The sequence below is a fragment of the Grampus griseus genome, assembly GCF_964374135.1.
Source record: "Grampus griseus genome assembly, chromosome: 8".
NCBI classification, from domain to species: Eukaryota; Metazoa; Chordata; class Mammalia; order Artiodactyla; family Delphinidae; genus Grampus; species Grampus griseus.
In genome coordinates this window covers 72,182,409-72,203,864 of record NC_139002.1, presented here as the reverse complement: position 1 = coordinate 72,203,864, position 21,456 = coordinate 72,182,409, and the positions used below count along the sequence as shown (strand labels likewise).

Below are 21,456 nucleotides of genomic sequence, written 5' to 3'. Positions count from 1 at the left end.
CAAGAACCTTCCCTTAAGAATTTTCTGCCAAATAATGGGAGCCATCCTAAGGAAAAAGATCAGATTAAGACTGCTGTTATCCCATCCAAGCCTATAGTTTAAAACAATCCCAAGTGGGTACCATTCATTTAAGACCCAACAGGAGAAAAGAACACAGAGGCCAGCAAGCAAAAGATGAGGTTCTTTGTCAAGTATGTCTTGACAAGATCTCTGTGGTTTCTCCTGGTAATAATTGAAGAAAACAGACCAGAAATGTACAACTTTTGAGGGAACTGTTTTGCCAAAAAGCAAAACGAAACAAAAACAAACAAAAACCCTAAACCTGGCCTGAAACAGCCTGTAACTATCTGAAACAATCCCAAGGCCCCAAACCCACAATAACAGGAAGTGAAGTGCGAAGACTGTCCAGCCTTCCAGAAGAGGACACTTCCCAATGCCCACTTGCGTCCTTGAAGGTTAATGGGCAATAAAAACATCCTAGAGGGCAATGCCAAGGGCCCCTGAGGACATTAGACAAGGGAGTTCCTCCCAGAAAGGTGAAGCAGGGGTTGCCTAATAGAAAAACCAAAGAATATATTTATGGACAGAGCAGAGAGACCTTGCTATTTTTGCCAAGCAGTATTTTTTTAATTGTTATGGAAAGATGACTGCTCTGTTTCCTGTTTTCCCCTTTTCTAAAAGGTTGATTTTATTGCAGTTATCCTGTATCTATCCCATTATGCATATGGTGCTCAGGGGGCAGACATGTTGCTTTTTAGTTTGCAGATGACCAGAACATAAAAAAACCACATCCTAACCTGATGGAGGGGACTATACTCAGATGTCATGGGCTTTGAACTACATGCAATAATAGATTGGGTTTTGGTGGTTTCCTTTTGAGGTGAGGGAAGTGAGCGGTTTCTGTTTTGGAAGAATGTACATAGATATTTAGGTAACCAAAAGGCTGTTTAAATTAAAGCTGTAAGTTGCCTACCAAACATTCCCTCTTCCCTTCTTAAAGGGAAACCTTCCTAAAAGAATCCTAACTTTTAGCCTGTCCCATTGCCAAATGGATTTCTCAGCTTCCCTAGCAGCTAGATGGCCATGTGACACAGCTCTGGCCAATGAGATGTAAATTCAAATGCTATGTGGTTCTCTGGGAAAACTGCATCAAGGAAGCTGATTCAACTGGGGGACATTCCTTTTGTTGCCCTTCCCCACTGCGTCCAAGAGCCATCTTGGACCTTGAGAATGAAATAACTCGAGAATAAAAACTATGCACTGGGGAGAGCAGAGGAGAAAGATAGGAACCTGTACATCACCTACTTCCAGATTTCTTCTATGTAAAAGGCAGAAGTTCTTATTCAGTTTAAACCACCATTATCTTTGGGTTTTCTGTTATATGTAGCAAAACCTGATCTTGAATGATAGAGTATAAAGCAAAATTGTAAATGAAAAATGAACTTAAGTGGTAGCAAGAGCTGTTTGGTTGAAGAATTTCTAGCAGTTAAGATTGCTGAAAGTAGGAAAAAGTTACCAACACACACTGGGGAATACTATGGTCTTCTCAGGAGAAGAATTGTTAATATCAAAGAGCTTTTATTGAGAGAGGGGATGATAAGCACCCATAAAAGAGTATTTACCTTTATGAATAAGAGAAAACAATTTATTTTAAAAGCAGTGGGTGGCGCTTTCTCACTTAAATAGGTACTAATAGTTTCACTAAATTATGGCATAAAGCCACTTAATTAAATCACTAAAGGAGAACAAAGGAAAAAGAAAAGAGGTATGAAAATGAGAGCAGGTATTGAGTTTGTTTCCTTCCTGGTTCTGGTAGACTTCAATCCTTAAACATCTGTGTCCAAAAAAAAAAAAAATACGTTCTCATTTAAAAAGTATCTTCCTTTATTCCATATATGCTTTAAAATATTTACTGAGCAGAGGAAAAGGAAGGGAGGTAAAAAGATGACACACATGATGATGTAACAATTTTATTCTAAGTTCTGGCGGACTTTGGACTTTAAATGCCTGTTCAAAAAAAAAAAAAAGCCCTCATTTTAAAGGTATCTTCCTTTATTCTGAATATTCTTTTATACTTAGATATACTGAGTATTTGCTTTTTAACTAGGTTTAGTTAATCACTGATTACAATTAAAAAACATATTCTGTGATAGTATCAATAACTGATTAGGAAGAATTATGAATAATACTGAAAAAAATCATTTCACCATGCATATGGCTATCAAATTATATAGCTTTTGAAATGTACTGATGTATACAAATTTGAGAGGCTTTTTCATTTTTCTGTAACACAAATTGCTCTATTTCCACAAATAAACAGAAAATAGCACAGATATTAATGATTTGAAATTATATTTGTAATAAATGTGAATTTCTATTTATTCAATTTTTTAATTTCCTCAAACAAACAAACAAATAAACAAAATTACATACGTGGCTGGATCTTTGATTCTCCACCAGGCACTGATGGGGAAATTTCTTGTTGTAATTTTTTTTGTTCCATCTGCTGTAAAACCTAGTGAATGGAAAAAGAATGCCTTAAAAGTAAGCGTTATTTGATTTTCTCTGATATGTATGACCATTGACAATGCACAACAAACTGAAAATTGTTTTCCAAAATGGGATATTTACGTTCTATAATTTAGATTAATATTCAACAAGGAAGTTTAAAAAAATGCAGTTTAAAAAATACTAAACTTTAAAATACGACAGCTAATTAAAATATATTACAAAAACACAGGCTTGTAGCAAAGCCCCTAAAATCCTTTTTAATGCCACAAGCCTTTTTACAAAATATCACCTGATGGTATTCCAGCTTCTGAGCCTCAAGTTGGTCATGCTGACGTTGTAGCTCTTCTTTTTGTTTCTGAAGCTCATCTGCCTTTTTCTTAAGTTCAGTTTCTTGTATGGAGATAAGATTTTCATATTCCTTCAGTTCTTCCTCTGTGAAGAACTGTTGTTGATCCAATGTCTAAAAGACAAAGAAATGAGAAAAGAAAAACCTTAGAAAGAAAACAAAAAGGTCTGATTCAGCTTTAAAATTCTATGCTTAGCAAAGTACAAAAGAATATCTATAGTATTATATCTTTTGGGTAAGAAAGAAAGGGAAATAAGAATATACACACTTGCACTTATTTGGGCAAAAGATATAACAGGAAGGAAAATCCAGAAACTAATAAGACTGGTTACCTACAGAGTAAGGGGAGAACTGGGTGGAAAGGACAAAGACAATGTGGGGAAAAAAAAAATCACACTCCTTTGAATATGCCTTTTTTTGCACAGATTTGATTGTTGGAAACATATCAATGTTTCACATACTCAAAGAAAAAAAGAAAATAAATAAAAATCCACAAGGACAGAAAACCTCTCCAAATTGAATACAAATAGAAACAAATAATACTTTTATTTTAAGTGAATAAAACAATCCACAGAAGGGGGCAGGAGAAAAGAACTAACCCAAGAAACTTTTTTTTTTTTTGCGGTACGCGGGCCTCTCACCGCTGCGGCCTCTCCTGTTGCGGAGCACAGGCTCCGTCCGGACGCGCAGGCTCAGCGGCCATGGCTCACGGGTCCAGCCGCTCCTCCTCCCACACCGGGGCACGAACCCGTGTCCCCTGCATCGGCAGGCGGACTCTCAACCACTACGCCACCAGGGAAGCCCCCCCAGAAACTTTTGATCACAGCATTTGGACTATATGCCCTTAGGCTAAAACAACAAAAAAAACTGTAAAAAATATTAAAGTCTGGCTTTGCAGAGGCATCGATTAGCAATTCTGAAACTCTTCGTACATCTTAGGATTGAACAAATAAATACAATATTATTGTGGAAAATGAGAGCCAGGCTTTGTATGAAATATGGAAAAAGAAAAAGAATGTATTGCAAGTAGAAGCGTTAGATTGAAATTTAAGGAGATATCAGTATGAACTCATGAGTTTTAATACCTCTTGATAGCTAAAATATAAAAATGAATATAAATGTGTAGATGTGTCTATATACATATGTGCGTGCATGCGTATATATAGACACACATACACATACTATAAATATATATTTTATATATATATATATATATTTTTAATTCCTCAACTCTGTTACTTGATAAGACCTAGAAGCAATGGCACTCCAGTAGCAAGGAGCAAATCCAGTGTCCAGATCCTGGACTGTAATATTGATCTCCACTAAAAGGAACCAGTGCTCCTCAGAAAAATGTCTGAGTCCAGAGGTAGGGCAGAGAAAGAACAAGATGAGCCTTGGACACCTTATTACGCTAAAAAGTAAGGAAGTCCTCAAAGAATGATAGGGACATGCCTGAAGGACACAAAAGCCAGTCTGAGGAAACTCCTGCTAGCCAAATCAGGGACAATTTGAGCATTGAAAACAAATGACAGTAAAAATTCAAGTTTACTGAATAAAATAAGAAGCCAAGAGTCTACATTGATATAAACAACTAGAGAAGGGGGAAGGAACAGCTACAGTGGAAAGTCAAAGGGAATATTGGCTTTTTCCACCTACAGCGGAAAGCCAACTAAGGAATGATGATTAGAAAATCACCATTTGTCAACAGTCACAGTAACAATTTATTCTGGCTAGATTCATCAATGCATGCTAAACCCCATAGATAATGAGTCTCAAAGTATATCCCCAAAGACAATACCTTTTTAAAAAGTAGAGCAATCTCTTTTTTTATTGGTGGAAATGTAAATTGGTACAATTCTTCTGAAAAGCACTTTTACGAAGTATATCAACAACCTTAAAAATATTCCCTTGGTCCTGGTAATGCTACATTGAGAATTTATCTTAGGAAATAACCCTGAACACATAAAAACTTTATATAAAAATGTGTTTATAGCAGTACTATCTTTTTAAATAACAATAAAAGACTGGAAATAACCTATATGTCTAACCCTCAGAAAACAGTTAAGCACCTCCATAGTTATTAAAACAATTCTTACAAATAGTATTTGGAAATACTTTTGATATGATGTTGGGTGATTTTTTTTTTTAAGCTGACTTCTGATTCTAGCAGTATGGTGGGATAGACAAGATACTTTTCAAATTACAAAAGGTAAAATAGTAATTTTACAGTGGGAAAACCTGGTAGACACCACCTTAACCAAATAAGCAAAGTTAACATTGCCAGTTATGGAAATAATCAGCAGCATATGATTCTTGATATGATGCACTTAGCATCACTTCAGTGATATTCCTATCAAAAGTAGGAATCATAAGGAAACACCAGACAAATTCAAAATGAGGGACATTCTACAAAATAACTGGTCTGTAATTTTTAGAAATATCAATGCTATGAGATACAAAGACTCAGGAACTGTTTCAGATTAAAGTAGACTAGAAAGACATTACAACTAAATCCAATGCATGAACTTGGATTTTCTTTTGCTATGAAGACCAATACAGGAAAAATTGACAAAAATCTCAATAAAATCTAGAGATTAGAGAATAGTATTGTGTGCGTAGCATTGATAATCTTATCGTGATTATGTAAGATAAATCTTTGTTTGCAAAAAATACACACTCAAGTATTTAAGGTTAAAGCAGCATCGTGTGCAACTTACTCTCAAAAATAATTATAGATGTTATATATAAATACACACACACAGATTAAAAATAGAGAAAGAGAGAAAAGGAGGGAGAAAGCAAATGTAGTAAAATGGGAAATCTGGGTGAAAGGTATTCAGGAATTCCTTGTTCATACTTGAAACTTTTTTGTAAATCTGAAATTATGCCGAAGTGAAAAAGGTATATAATTGTCTATTGATCCAGTTCACCAGAAGCACTCAAGGGAATTCATGTTCAAATAATCTTAGCATTCTTTTTCTTCACCAATGTCCAGAAATAGTTCAAACGTTAGACAAAAACTTACAACAAAAAAGAAGCTGATTTCTTTAACCTCAAACTAAGATGACCAATCGTCCCAATTTGTCCAGGATTGTCCAGGTTGTAACGCTGAAAAGTTGCGCATCCTGGGAAACTCCAAAGTCCGGGTAAACCAGGACAGTTGGCCATCCTATCTCAAACTAATTAAAAAGGTAATATTTTTACTTTATATAGGAAAGGACAATGTTCTTTTTTTTTTTTAACATCTTTATTGGAGTATAATTGCTTTACAATGGTGTGTTAGTTTCTGCTTTATAACAAAGTGAATCAGCTATACATATACATATATCCCCATATCTCCTCCCTCTTGTGTCTCCCTACCATCCTCCCTATCCCAGCCCTCTAGCACCGAGCTGATCCCCCTGTGCTATGCGGCTGCTTCCCACTAGCTATCTATTTTACATTTGGTGGTGTATATATGTCTACGTCACTCTCTCACTTCGTCCCAGCTTACCCTTCCCCCACCCCCGTGTCCTCAAGTCCATTCTCTACGTCTGTGTCTTTATTCCTGTCCTGCCCCTGGGTTCTTCAGAACCATATATATATTTTTTAGATTCCACATATGTGTGTTAGCATACGGTATATGTTTTTCTCTTTCTTAGTTCACTCTGTATGACAGACTCTAGGTCCATCCACCTCACTACAAATAACTCAATTTCGTTTCCTTTTATGGCTGAGTAATATTCCATTGTATATATGTGCCACATCTTATTTATCCATTCATCAATAGACACTTAGGTTGCTTCCATGTCCTGGCTGTTGTAAATAGAGCTGCAAAGAATATTGGGGTACATGACTCTTTTTGAATTATGGTTTTCTCAGGGTATATGTCTAGTAGTGGGATTGCTGGGTCTTACGGTATTTCTATTTTTAGTTTTTGAAGGAACCTCCATACTGTTCTCCAAAGTGGCTGTATCAATTTACATTCCCACCAACAGTGCAAGAAGGTTCCCTTTTCTGCACACCCACTCTAGCATTTACTGTTTGTAAATTTTTTGATGATGGCCATTCTGACTGGTGTGAGGTGATACCTCATTATAGTTTTGATTTGCATTTCTCTAATCATTAGTGATGTTGAGCATCCTTTCATGTGTTTGTTGGCAATCTGTATATCTTCTTTGAAGAAATGTCTATTTATGTCTTCTGTCCATGTTTGGATTGGGTTGTTTGTTTTTTTGATATTGAGCTGCATGAGCTGCTTGTAAATTTTGGAGATTAATCCTTTGTCAGTTGCTTCATTTGCAAATATTTTCTCCCATTCTGAGGGTTGTCTTTTGGTCTTCTTTATGGTTTCCTTTGCTGTGAAAAAGCTTTTAATTTTCATTTAGGTCCCATTTATTTTTGTTTTTATTTCCATTTCTCTAGGACGTGGGTCAAAAAGGATCTTGCTGTGATTTATGTCATAGAGTGTTCTGCCTATGTTTTCCTCTAAGAGTTTTATACTACCTGGCCTTACATTTAGGTCTTTAATCCATTTTGAGTTTATTTTTGTGTATGGTGTTAGGGAATATTCTAATGTCATTCTTTTTTTTTTTTTTTTTTTTTTTTTTGTGGTACACGGGCCTCTCACTGTTGTGGCCTCTCCCCTTGCGGAGCACAGGCCCCAGATGCGCAGGCTCAGCGGCCATGGCTCACGGGCCCAGCCGCTCCACGGCATGCGGGATCCTCCCGGACCGGGGCATGTTGGCTGTGGGTTTGTAATATATGGCCATTATTATGTTGAGGTAAGTTCCCCCTCTGCTTACTTTCTGGAGGGTTTTTATCATAAAGGGGTGTTGAATTTTGTCAAAAGCTTTTTCTGCAACTATTGAGATGATCATATGGTTTATCTCCTTCAAGTTGTTAATATATTTTATCACATTGATTGATTTGCGTATATTGAAGAATCCTTGTATTCCGGGGATAAACCCCACTTGATCATGGTGTATGATCCTTTTAATGTGCTGTTGCGTTCTGTTTGCTAGTATTTTGTTGAGGATTTTTGCATCTATGTTCATCAGTGATATTGGCCTGTAGTTTTCTTTCTTTGTGACATCTTTGTCTGGTTTTGATATCAGGCTGATGGTGGCCTCGTAGAATGAGTTTGGGAGTTTTCCTCCCTCTGCTATATTTTGGAAGAGTTTGAGAAGGATAGGTGTTAGCTCTTCTCTAAATGTTTGATAGAATTCACCTGTGAAGCCATCTGGTCTTGGGCTTTTGTTTGTTGGAAGATTTTTAATCACAGTCTCAATTTCAGTGCTTGTGATTGGACTGTTTATATTTTCTATCTTCCTGGTTCAGTCTCGGAAGGTTGTGCTCTTCTAAGAATTTGTCCATTTCTTCCAGGTTGTCCATTTTATTGGCATATAGTTTCTTATAGTAATCTCTCATGATCCTTTCTATTTCTGCAGTGTCAGTTGTTACTTCTCCTTTTTCATTTCTAATTCTATTGATTTGAGTCTTCTCCCTTTTTTTCTTGATGAGTCTGGCTAATGGTTTATCAATTTTGTTTATCTTCTCAAAGAACCAGCTTTTAGTTTTCTTGATCTTTCCTACTGTTTCCTTTCCTACTGTTTCCTACTGTTTCCTGTTTCCTCCTGTTTCCTTTTTCATTTATTTCTGATCTGATGTTTATGATTTCTTTCCTTCTGCTAACTTTGGGTTTTTTTGTTATTCTTTCTCGAACTGCTTTAGGTGTAAGGTTAGGTTGCTTTATTTGAGATGTTTCTTGTTTCTTGAGGTAGGATTGTATTGCTATAAACTTCCCTCTTAGAACTGCTTTTGCTGCATCCCATAGGTTTTGGGTCATCGTGTTTTCATTGTCATTTGTCTCTAGGTATTGTTTGATTTCCTCTTTGATTTCTTCAGTGATATCTTGGTTCTTTAGTAGTGTATTGTTTAGCCTCCATGTGTTTGTACTTTTTACATTTTTTCCTGTAATTGATATCTAGTCTCAGAGCATTGTGGTCGGAAAAGATACCTGATACAATTTCAATTTTCTTAAATTTACCAAGGCTTGATTTGTGACCCAAGATATGATCTATCCTGGAGAATGTTCTATGAGCACTGGAGAAGAAAGTATAATCTGTTGTTTTTGGATGGAATGTCCTATAAATAGTGATTAAGTCCATCTTGTTTAATGTATCATTTCAACCTTGTGTTTCCTTATTTATTTTCATTTTCGATGATCTGTCCATTGGTGAAAGTGGGGTGTTAAAGCCCCCTACTATGGTGGTGTTACTGTTGATTTCCCCTTTTATGGCTGTTAGCATTTGCCTTATGTATTGAGGTGCTCCTATGTTGGGTGCATAAATATTTACAATTGTTATATCTTCCTCTTGGATTGATCCCTTGATCATTATGTAGTGTCCCTCTTTGTCTCTTGTAATAGTCTTTATTTTAAGGTCTGTTTTATGATATGAAAATTGCTACTCCAGCTTTCTTTTGATTTCTATTTGCATGGAATATCTTTTTCCATCCCTTCACTTTCAGTCTGTATGTGTCCCTAGGTCTGAAGTGGGTCTCTTGTAGACAGCATATATACAGGTCTTGTCTTTGTATCCATTCAGCCAGTCTATGTCTTTTGGTTGGAGCATTTAATCCATTTATGATTACAGTAGTTTTCAATATGTATGTTCTTATTACCATTTTCTTAATGGTTTTGGGTTTGTTATTGTAGGTCTTTTCCTTCTCTTGTGTTTCCAGCCTAGAGAAGTTCCTTTAGTATTTGTTGTAAAGCTGGTTTGGCGGTGCTGAATTCTCTTAGCTTTTGCTTGTCTGTAAAGGTTTTAATTTCTCCATTGAATCTGAATGAGTTCCTGGCTGGGTAGCGTAATGTTGGTTGTAGGTTTTTCTCTTTCATCACTTTAAATATATCCTGCCACTCCCTTCTGGCTTGCAGAGCTCCTCCTTAAAGATCAGCTGTTAACTTTATGGGGATTCCCTTATATGTTATTTGTTGCCTTCCCTTACTGTTTTTAATATTTTTTCTTTGTATTTAAATTTTGATCATTTGATTAATATGTGTGTTGGCATGTTCCTCCATGGATTTATCCTGTATTGGACTCTCTGTGCTTCCTGGACTTGACTGACTATTTCCTTTCCCATATTAGGGAAGTTTTCAACTATAATCTCTTCAAATATTTTCTCAGTCCCTTTCTTTTTCTCTTCTTCTACTGGGACCCCTATAATTGGAATGTTACTGCATTTAATGTCGTCCCAGAGGTTTCTGAGACTGTCCTCAATTGTTTTCATTCTTTTTTCTTTATTCTGCTCTGCTATTTTATTTTCCAGGTCACTTATCTGTTCTTCTGCCTCAGTTATTCTGCTACTGATTCCTTCTAGAGAATTTTTTTTTTTTTTTTGCGGTACGCAGGCCTCTCACTGCTGTGGCCTCTCCCATTGCAGAGCACAGGCTCCAGACATGCAGGCTCAGCGGCCATGGCTCACGGGCCCAGGCACTCCACGGCACGTGGGATCCTCCTGGACCGGGGCATGAACCTGTGCCCCCTGCATGAGCAGGTGGACCCGCAACCACTGTGCCACCAGGGAAGCCCCTTTCTAGAGAATTTTTAATTTAAGTTATTTTGTTGTTCATCATTGTTTGTTTTCTCTTCAGTTCTTCTAGGTCCTTGTTAAACGTTTCTTGTATTTTCTCCATTCAGTTTCCAAGATTTTGGATCATCTTTACTATCATTACTCTGAATTCTTTTTCAGGTAGACTGCCTATTTCCTCTTCATTTGTTTGGTCTGGTGGGTTTCTACCTTGCTCCTTCATCTGCTGTGTGTTTCTCTGTCTTCTCATTTTGCTTAATTTACTGTGTTTGGGGTCTTCTTTTTGCAGGCTGCAGGTTCGCAGTTCCTGTTGTTTTTGGTGTCTGCTCCCAGTGGCTAAGGTTGGTTCAGTGGGTTGTGCAGCCTTTCTGGTCAAGGGAACTGGTGCCTATGCTCTGGTGGATGAGGCTGGATCTTGCTTTTCTGGTGAGTAGGACGACGTCCGGTGGTGTGTTTTGGGGTGTCTGTGACCTTATTATGATTTTAGGCGGCCTCTCTGCTAATGGGTGGGGTTGTGTTCCTGTCTTGTTAGTTGTTTGGCATACAGTGTCCAGAACTGTAGCTTGCTGGTCGTTTAGTGGAGCTGGGTCTTAGCTTTGAGATGGAGATCTCTGGGAGAGTTTTCCCCATTTGATATTACGTGAAGCCGGGAGGTCTCTGGTGGACCAACTGTCCTGAACTCAGCTCTCCTATCTCAGAGGCACAGGCCTGACACCTGTAGGAAGGAAGGAAGGGAGGGAGGGAGGGAGGCAGGAAGGAAGGAAATAATTAAAATAAAAAATTTTTAAAAATTATTAAAAATAAAATAGATTAGGGCTTCCCTGGTGGCGCAATGGTTGAGAGTCCGCCTGCCGATGCAGGGGACACGGGTTCGTGCCCCAGCCCGGGAAGATCCCACATGCCACTGAGCGGCTGCGCCCGTGAGCCATGGCCGCTGATCCTGCGCATCCGGAGCCTGTTGCTCCGCAACGGGAGAGGCCACAACAGTGAGAGGCCCGCATACTGCAAAAAAAAATTAAATAAATAAAATAAATTAAAAAGTAATAAAAAAAGAAAGAAACAAAGAAGAGAGCAACCAAGCCAAATAACAAATCCACCAATGATAACAAGCAATAAAAACTATACTAAAAAAAACAAACAAAAAAAACGGACAGACAGATTACCTAGGACAAATGGTAAAAGCAAAGCTATACAGACAAAGTCACACAAAGAAGCATACACATACACACTCACAAAAAGAGAAAAAGGAAAAAAAAATCTATATAAAAAAAAAAGGAAGAGAGCAACCAAATCAATAAACAAATCTACCAATGATAATAAACTCTAATTACTAAACTAAGATAAACATAAAACCAGAAATAAATTAGATCCAGAAAGCAAACCCCAAGTCTACAGTTGCTCCCAAAGTCCACCAGCTCAATTTTAGGATGATTCGTTGTCTATTCAGGTATTCCACAGATGCAGGGTACATCATGTTGATTGTGGAGATTTAATCCGCTGCTCCTGAGGCTGCTGGGAGAGATTTCCCTTTCTCTTCTTTGTTCACACAGCTCCTAGGGTTCAGCTTTGGATTTGGCCCTGCCTCTGCATGCAGGTCGCCTGAGGGCATCTGTTCTTTGCCCAGCCAGGATGGGGTTAAAGTAGCAGCTGATTACGGGGCTCTGGCTCACTCAGGCCGGTGGGGAGGGAGGGGTATGGAATGCGGGGTGAGCCTGTGGCGGCAGAGGCTGACATGACGTTGCAATAGCCTGAGGCATGCTGTGTGTTCTCCTGGGGAAGTTTTCTTTGGATCACCGGACCCTGGCAGTGGCGGGCTGCACAGGCTCCCGGGGTGGTGTGGATAGTGACCTGTGCTTGCACACAGGCCTCTTGGTGGCTGCAGTAGCAGCCTTAGCGTTTCATGCCTGTCGCTGGTGTCCATGCTGATAGCCGCGGCTTGCACCTGTCGACAATGTTCTTTTTTCAATCTACTTTGTTTGGTACCGCTCAACTATTCTGTTCAAGATGTGTATGCACTCACTTATACACAGTAAACCACGGTATAAATTCAAATACTTTTCAGGAGCAATTTGACAGATATATTTAGAAACTAAAAAATGTTCATAAAACTTGAGAATAGTTCTATTCCTAGGAATTAATCCCAGGGAAATCATCACAGATGCCCCCAAATGCATGAACAAATGGATAGTCATCATAATGTTATTTATCACAGTAAAAAAAAATTAGAATTGACCCATAATGTCTGAATCTGGAAGAATGGCTATATAAATTATGCTACAACCACACAACTGCATGCTAAGTGGTCATTTTTCAAATCGAGATTTTGAGACATGGCATTGAAATGTTCATGAAATATTGTTATATTTTTAGAAAACAGAATTTCACAAACATACAAAGTCATTTATATAGTGAATATATGAAGCCATTTAAAAATATATATAGATATGAATTTATGTGTATATGTAAGCTAAAAATGGGACAGTATACTATTTATTCACTGTATGTTATATATGCATATACTAAATATACAAACGATTTCCAAACTGGCATAACACAATGCATAATTTAAGTGTCTACCTCCGGATGGTAGAATTACATGTAACCTCGAATTCATACTTTAACTGTATCCATATTTTTAATTTTCAAGAATGAACATATTTTACACACAAAAAAAGTACGATTTTAGGGCTTCCCTGGTGGCACAGTGGTTGAGAGTCCGCCTGCCGATACAGGGGACACGGGTTCGTGCCCCGGTCCGGGAAGATCCCACATGCCGCGGAGTGGCTGGGCCCGTGAGCCATGGCCGCTGAGCCTGCGCGTCCGGAGCCTGTGCTCCGCAACGGGAGAGGCCACAACAGTGAGAGGCCCGCATACCGCAAAAAGAAAAAAAGGACGATTTTAGAAAGACACAATTACATGCAATGTGATTACCAATAGAGATCAATTGTCCCAGCTTTGCAAGAAATCAAGTTCATTATTTTATAGTGAAATTTCATATGAAAAGCCAAGATGGTAAAACTATACATGCAAACATAATGGCAAATAAAAGTTAAAAGCAGAATAGACTGATGTAGAATGTCTTGAACGATACATCCCATTTCACGTAGGTTCTATTACCTCCCAGCTGTCTGGCTCCAAGAATTCCTTTTTTTCTGTAGCTTTCAAAAACTCTTCTAGAGTCACCAATCGGTCTTTGTTAGTATCAACCTGATTAAAGGAAAGTGTACATGTAAAATAAAATAACTCTTTCACATTATTTAGATACTAGAAATTCTTCTAATAGATGCTACTACATAAATATACAGCAATTAGGGCTAGCCTAACATCCAGAGAAACTGAGGGAAAAAATCAAAACAGGACACTCAACATTATCCTAGAATCAGAAAATAGATAACTTTTTCTTCTATATAATTCAAATTTGAAAATAACTGATACCCCCAAAGATCACCAAGTTTGAGTCTGCTGATATGACTGGGTAGACTAGTATTGTTTTCCTTACTCACCACACCTCCTTTCAAAGCCAAGTGCTTGGGCAAGAAAAACAATCTTTCCAGAAAGAAGACTGTTTTAGCCAAGAGTAAAGGAGTTTAAGTTAAAATGCTCTCAACAATGTTTTCCTAAAAACAAACAACTAACTAAATCAAAGCTAAAGTTGACAACCTTTCCAAACCCTGTTTAATGGCTTTTATAGACTATGGCAAATTCAGTTACAAAAGTGAACTCTATGATGGCCAAAGAAATTAATTTGTTACTTGGAAGCCAGCACTCAACAAAAATCCCAATTTACCATAAATAGCTCAAATAACAGGTGAAAATCACTGAAGCAAAACAGTGGGCTTGGGGAATTCCCTGGTGGTCCAGTGGTTAGGACTCTGTGCTTTCACTGCCAAGGGCCCTGGTTCGATCCCTGGTCAGGGAACTAAGATCCCAAAAGCTGATCCCACAAGCCACGTGGTGCAGCCAAAAACAAATAAACAAACAAAACAAAACAACAAAAAAGTGGGCTTAAGTTACCCTGCCTATGATAGCTATTTCAGAGTTTTCAGCTTAGTAATGTGAACAAGAAATAAATACTTGTTGTTATAAACCATTAAGGTATTGAGTTTTTTAATTTCTTAGCAAAAACGAATACAGCATTTACAATATCAAATAATGGACTACATTATTTTTTACTTCTAAAAGAATGCTTTACAGCATTCTTTTATATGCAGCAGCATCTTAATATTTTAAAATATTTTAAAGCAGTTACAAAATAATTTTATTTACACTAAGGGAACCTACTGACTGTTCTGGATCAAAAATGCAAAATCCAATTAAATATTATATATATTTATTTTACAGTAAGATTTATTGCAAGAACTTGAAAACTCCACAGAAGTAACAGACAAACTTTTCAAACATACCTCATTCATTACATGTTCCCTCATTCTAAGCCTTTCTTCCTCCATTTCTACCATATCATCCTCTTCATTTTTGGGGTCATATACTTTCTCCAACTAAAAAGAAAAATTTAAAACCAACATAAAAGAAAGGAAGATAATAGAAGGAAAAAAGACAGAGCAAAACCACTGAATACTTAATGAACTCATTTACCTCTTTAGTAAATAGGGCTTCTAATTCTTGTTCATCTAGGAAGCCATCACTATTGACATCTAAAGTTTAAAAGTTACAAATGCAAAAACTGATTTTAATGCCTTAGAAAATTGATAGTTAAAATACAACTAATTACTAATGGTTTGCAAAAGTATTACTTAACACGAAGCATCAACATGCTACAGAAAAAGGTATCCTTCTTTCTTATGAAGCCTCAGATCAGTCCAACTGATAACAATTCACTACTTATTCATAATTCAACATTGTTATTTAGAAAAATATATATATTAACCAAAATATAAAGTGAAGCAATATGCTATAAGACTAAAAGTAAATTTTAATATTACAGCATAAAGTCCATTAGATATAACCTAGCTAGTCACAGAAATGCCTTCATTTTACAGAGAAACTTGTAATAAGTCATAAAATGACTCAAAAATAAAAGCAAGTATAAAGACATAGCTACTGACCTAAAATATTTTATACTGCAGACCAGCAATAAAGACTACTATACTACCCTAGAGGAAAACTCTAAATGTTTACTATCAATAGGACTCGATTAGCAAACCGTGGCAGAAGTCAATTAAGAGTAAAGCATCTATAATTTTTCAAACAAAAGATATAAATATTAATATTGTATCAAATCTGTTACCATGTAATTTGAAAAATGTCTTGGGGTCAAAGTCATTAGGGTCCAATCCATCAGTCTCTTCCCACACTTCTTTTAGTTGATCTTTGCTTCCCTGTGAATCAATTTAAAAAAAACCACTCAAGACAAACTATAATCTATGTATATAGGCTCAAAATAAAATATAAAATTGAAAAACTTTGCAGAATTAAGAATCAAGATTTTAAGTACTAATAACTTATAAAATTCTACTATCTGGCACAAAGAAGTATCTTCATCTAACTATGGTTTTACAAAGTCATAATCCTTACTGGATGATTAACTTTGGGATGACTTTCATGCTTTCTCTTCATTTCCTCAAATTTAGATTCTTCTTCTTTTCTCTTTTCTTCATTCAGTGTTTTTAAATATTCTCTCCTTTCATGTTCTTTCATCATTTCATATTTTTTAAATTCTTCATGTCGAGCTTTATCATAGTGTTCCAGATCACTTGTAGCCTATAATGCAATTTTTAAATTAAATAAGAAGATGTGCTTGAAAAATATAAATAAAGGCTTTCTTGCATATAGCATACTCTCTAACAGAAGGTAGCATAGGAGGGCCAAAACATATTTGACTTCTGTTTTAAATTTTACCCTTCTATTTTAGTCATTATCACTCTCAGAGATGTAGGCATTCAAAGAAACTAAAAGTTCAAAGCTAGTTTCAACTTTAGGAAGTTCCTTATAAGCAAGTAATATATAAATTTATTTTAAAAAGAAGAAAAAGGAAGGGACTGTATCAAATCTGTACAGTATAGAGAACTAGAACAGTTCCTAACGACTTAACTAAATCTAGTAACACCCAGGCTAGAACATCTAATTTGCTAACTTCATACAGTACAACACGAGAGGTCTACAAATTACAATCTAAAATCCCTGAGGCAGGATGTGTTTAAGAATTTTCTAGATTTTAGAAAAGACATACGGCATATATGCCATATCATTTAACACCCCAGAAGAGTTTGTAATCAAACAGATTAGTACTTCCTTATCAAAATCTATAAATACACTAAGTAAGCTAAATAAAACCTATAAATAGCCTTACTATAATTTAAGCCAGGTTTCCATTTTTATAGTATTTTGGAATTGTTGGCAAGGGATTACAGACCTGTATGTCCACATTATTATCTATACTAATAAGGGTTAAGCTATCTCCCTTTAAAGATATTCTAGAGAGTATGTAAAAGTTATACTACCACGTCATGGAATTTACTTGTCAAATTACAAAACCTCAAAGGCACAACAAAGACAACACATTTTGAAATGAGTCTCACCGCTTTGATTAGCATATCTAAATCTGTAGATTCAAACTTCTCAGGATTCAGGTGATTTAGATGATCAAATTGTTTTAGAAGAGCATGGTGGTCTATGCCTGTATCTGAAAGAAAAAGAGAAAACTGTAAACAATAACTTATTAGAAGCTAGAAACATTAATATAAATAATACATAAGAATAAGCATTCATATTAATTCCTATAGGATTTTATAAGAAAATTCAAAGTTTTAGATTTAAAAGTTCGTATTTTCTTTTAGAGTATTGTACATATTGTTATTCTAGTCAAAGGTAATGCCCTTGAATCTAGAATGGAATACAATTTAATGTGTACATTTTAATGTTATTTCAAGAAAGACTAGTTAGCTATCTTTTCCAGTATAATTTACAGTAAAAACTTTTTCATTATTGTAAAAGTACCAAATTTCGTACTTTTAATTAAACTCTAATATACTACCCTCACCAAAGGTCTAAGAAGAATTTCTTTCTTTTTTTTTTTTGTTTTTTTTTTGTTTTTTTTTGCTGTATGTGGGCCTCTCACTGTTGTGGCCTCTCCCGTTGTGGAGCACAGGCTCCGGATGCACAGGCCCAGCGGCCATGGCTCATGGGCCCAGCCGCTCCGCGGCACATGGGATCTCCCCGGACCGGGGCACGAACCCGTGTCCCCCGCATCGGCAGGCAGACTCTCAACCACTGTGCCACCAGGGAGGCCCTCTTTTTTTTTTATAAGAATTTTTTTTTCTTTTGGCTGCACCGGGTCTTAATTGCAGCATGTGGGATCTTTTATTTGCAGCATGTGGACTTCTTAGTTGCAGCATGTGGATGCTTACTTGCAGCATGTGGGCTTCTTAGTTGTGGCATGCGGACTACTTAGTTGAGGCATGCGGACTTCTTAGCTGCGGCATGCATGCAGGATCTAGTTTCCCGACCAGGGATCGAACCCGGGCCCCCTGCATTGGGAGCACAGAGTCTTACCCACTGGACCACCAGGGAAGTCCTAAGAAGAATTTCTAAAAAGAATTGCTCTAAAATTTATATGAAGGAACTATTTTTATGCTGCTCCAATTAATCCTTTATGGAACAATAAAAATCTAATTCAGTAAATTCAATTGATTATGACTTTTTTTTTTGGCTGCACAGTACAACATATGGGATCTTAGTTCCTCCACCAGGGATCGAACCCTCGCCCCCTACACTGGAAGCACAGAGTCTTAACCACTGGACCGTCAGGGAAGTCCCTGATTATGACTGATTTTTAAAGAAACATCAACAGTTTTCTTTGTAAAGAACTTAAAAAAAAAAAAAAAGCTATAGTGTATTGTAGTTGAATGAGTGAAGCAATTCTGGACGATTTCAGTTGTATTATAGAACTGAGCAAAATATGTACATGTGTTGATTTGTTAGAAGTCAGGATTCTCACTTAGGAAAAAAGAACATACAAACATGAAAATGATGGAAGGCAGGTAAGAAACTTGGGGAAAGGGATGGGAATTAGTGCTAACTGTGTGAACTTATTATTTCTAAACATACATATATAATGTGTACACATATATGCATGTGTATGAATATATATTTATATATGTGTGTGTACATGCATATGTGTATGGACATGCATGTATTTCCTATCTCTGTCCTATGGAAGTGTCAAGAAGAAAATATATCCCAGGAGTACTGAGCACACCTAGTGCCATCTCTTGGTCTGCAACATCATTTCGCACTAAAATTAAGAACCAGGAATCCTCAGAGAAATGGCTAATTCCAGGGCTAGGGCAGGGTATAAAGTACAAGATGAGCCTGGAACATATTGTTATGCCAGAAAGTAAGAAACAGCTGAATTTAGTTCAACTAAGCTTTCACTGAATTCTCAGTATGGCCCTGTACTAGAAGTTTTACTTATGAAGAAAAGCTCTGTTACAAAACCTAGCCCTAACGGATACGACCCATCACTGAAATACATGAAAAGACACTTAGCCTCACTCAAAATAAGAGAAATACATATTAAACCTGCACAATTATACCATCTAACAGAGCGGCAAAACTCCTAAAGTTTGATGATACTTATAATTAGCAAGGCTGTGAGAAATTATTGCTGGTGGGAATGGGTATTGTTCACCCTCTGTGGAGGTTGGCAGTTATCTACCAAAATTACAAATACATATATCCTTTGGTTTAACAGTTTCATTGTGGGGAACTTATCCTACAGATAATCTTACATGGATACATAGTGGTATGTGTACATGAGTGTTCACTAGAAATAACCCAAATACCTATCAACAGGGGTCTGGTAAATAAATTATGGTATACCTATATAATGGAAACCTGCGCAGTTGCTAACAAAAATGATGGTCTCTACGTACTAATACAGAAAGATCTCCAAAATATATTCGTAAAGGAAAAATACAAGCTACAAACGTGTATTGCATGTATCTTTTGTATAAAAGAGAGGAAAAATAAGAACTTTTATTTGTATTTGTTTATATGTGAGTAAAGAAACTCAGGAGGATGGTATTAGGGGCAGTGGGAACTGATAAAGTACAAAAATATCATGGAACTTTTTGCTATATACTTTCTTACACTTTTTTTTTTTTCTTTTTTTTTGTGGTACGCGGGCCCCTCACTGTTGTGGCCTCTCCCATTGCGGAGCGCAGGCTCTGAACTCGCAGCCTCAGTGGCCATGGCTCACGGGCCCAGCCGCTCCGCGGCATGTGGGATCTTCCAGGACTGGGGCACAAACCGGTGTCCCCTGCATCGGCAGGTGGACTCTCAACCACTGCGTCACCAGGGAAGCCCCTTACACTTTGTTTTTTTAAACCATGTGAATGTATTGCCTACTTTAAAAATTACACACACACCCTGTAAAATTAAGACGCTTTAAGCCCTCCTTCAAATTATCAGAAATTTTAATTCATAAATTTTGAATCAATGAGAAAATACTCATAACTTTTCTAAGCATATAAAACAGTTTACTTTAGATAATGAAATTCAGCCGCTGTCTTGGAATAAAGAAAATGTTGCCAAGATTAAGGGGATGGAAGTTGTCTAAGGGCAAAGAAATCTCAAACCACCTTAGGCCTGGCTTCAAGGATGGAATTACCTTGTGTGTCTGACCAGCTGAAGTAGGATGGTATGAGTTAATTTACCTCTCATTGATATCCTTAGTTTCAGGATAAAGAGTATTTGGTACTTGTTTTCTAAGTCTATTCACCAGCAGAGAGTTTACTGCTCTACACAATTTCTCCAATATGATCCATTGACCAGAGGTACATGTTTAAAATGCAGGAACTTCCCTGGTGGTCCACTGGGTAAGACTCCGTGCTCCCAATGCAGGGGCCCAGGTTTGATTCCCGGTCGGGGAATTAGATCCTGCATGTATGCTACAACTAAGAGTTTGCATGCAGCAACTAAGAAGCCCGCATGCCACAACTAAGACCCGGCACAGCCAAAATAAAAATTAATAAATAACTATTTTAAAAAGATAAAATGCAGATTACTCATCCCTAGAATCAGAGTATCTGGAGGTGAGATCCAGTAATCTGCATTTTTAACTAGCTCCCTAAGGTGATTTTTATGCAATCTGAAGTTTAAGAACTGCTATTCCACCCTTAGTAAGTATTCAGATATTTATTGATGACAATGAACCACCCAGATAACCAACCTATGGGGGCACGTTACAAGGACACAGGAGCCAGCCTGAAGGGTCTCCCACTTGCCAAAGCTGGCCCTTGGATTTTGATTCATAATTAGAAAGGCCATTCCAAGACAATAAAGGAATTCACTTATGCTGTCAACTGTTGCTTTTATGGTTTTATTTTCTACACTTAAATCTTTGATTTATATAAGCACTTATTCTGATGTATATGAGATATAAATCTAACTACCTTTTTCCAAATGGCTATCCAACTCTATTAAGACTACTTATTTTTTTTTTAATCTTTATCTCACTAATAATGAGATACCACCTTTAATTCAAACTAATTCCATATGTATTTAATTTTATTTCTGGAATTTCTATTTTGTTCCACTGGTCTTTCTACTTACATGACAAAACCATAGAGTTCTAATGTCTGAGGCTTAGTGATATATTTTAATATCTAATATATCTAGTCCTTCTTCTTTGTTCTTCTTCATAGGCACATCGCTTTTCTTGCTCATTTCCCTTCTCATATGAACTTTAAAATTAACTTGGCTAGTGCCAGGGGAAAAAAGTACATCTTTTTATTTGGATCATGTTAAATTTGTAAATTAACCTAAGAAGAAATGACATGTTCATAATGTTGAGTCTTTGTATCAAAAAGATGTTATGTCTTCCCCTTTTTTCAAATCTACTTTCGTGTTCTTCAGGAGCACTTTAAAGTTTTTATCTGAAAGTTTTGCACATTTCTTAATAGGTTTATTCTGGGTGTTTTATCTTTGTTGGTATCATAAATGGAGTCTTTTCTTCCATTACATCTCCTAACTGGCTGTTGTTTGTACATATGAAAAACACTGATTTC

At 36.8% G+C, this 21,456-nt stretch overlaps 1 protein-coding gene across 2 annotated transcripts in view; it reads right to left on the bottom strand.

Moving 5' to 3' along the window:
• Positions 1–1,668: 1,668 nt before the first annotated feature.
• The window catches only part of NUCB2 (nucleobindin 2), a 44,893-nt gene continuing 25,105 nt past the window's right edge, over positions 1,669–21,456 (bottom strand). Inside the window, exons 6-14 of one of the 2 annotated variants that reach the window (XM_082659952.1) lie at positions 16,966–17,069; positions 15,962–16,147; positions 15,675–15,765; positions 15,023–15,081; positions 14,833–14,925; positions 13,547–13,636; positions 2,801–2,971; positions 2,434–2,515; positions 1,669–1,834 (exon numbers count right to left, since the gene is read on the bottom strand). In XM_082659952.1, coding sequence (XP_082516078.1) covers positions 1,827–1,834; positions 2,434–2,515; positions 2,801–2,971; positions 13,547–13,636; positions 14,833–14,925; positions 15,023–15,081; positions 15,675–15,765; positions 15,962–16,147; positions 16,966–17,069 — 884 coding nt within the window. In that variant the 3' untranslated portion in view covers positions 1,669–1,826. Of the gene's footprint in view, positions 1,835–1,913; positions 2,008–2,433; positions 2,516–2,800; positions 2,972–13,546; positions 13,637–14,832; positions 14,926–15,022; positions 15,082–15,674; positions 15,766–15,961; positions 16,148–16,965; positions 17,070–21,456 lie in introns of those variants that run through there. The other variant, XM_082659951.1, reaches the window with a different exon arrangement.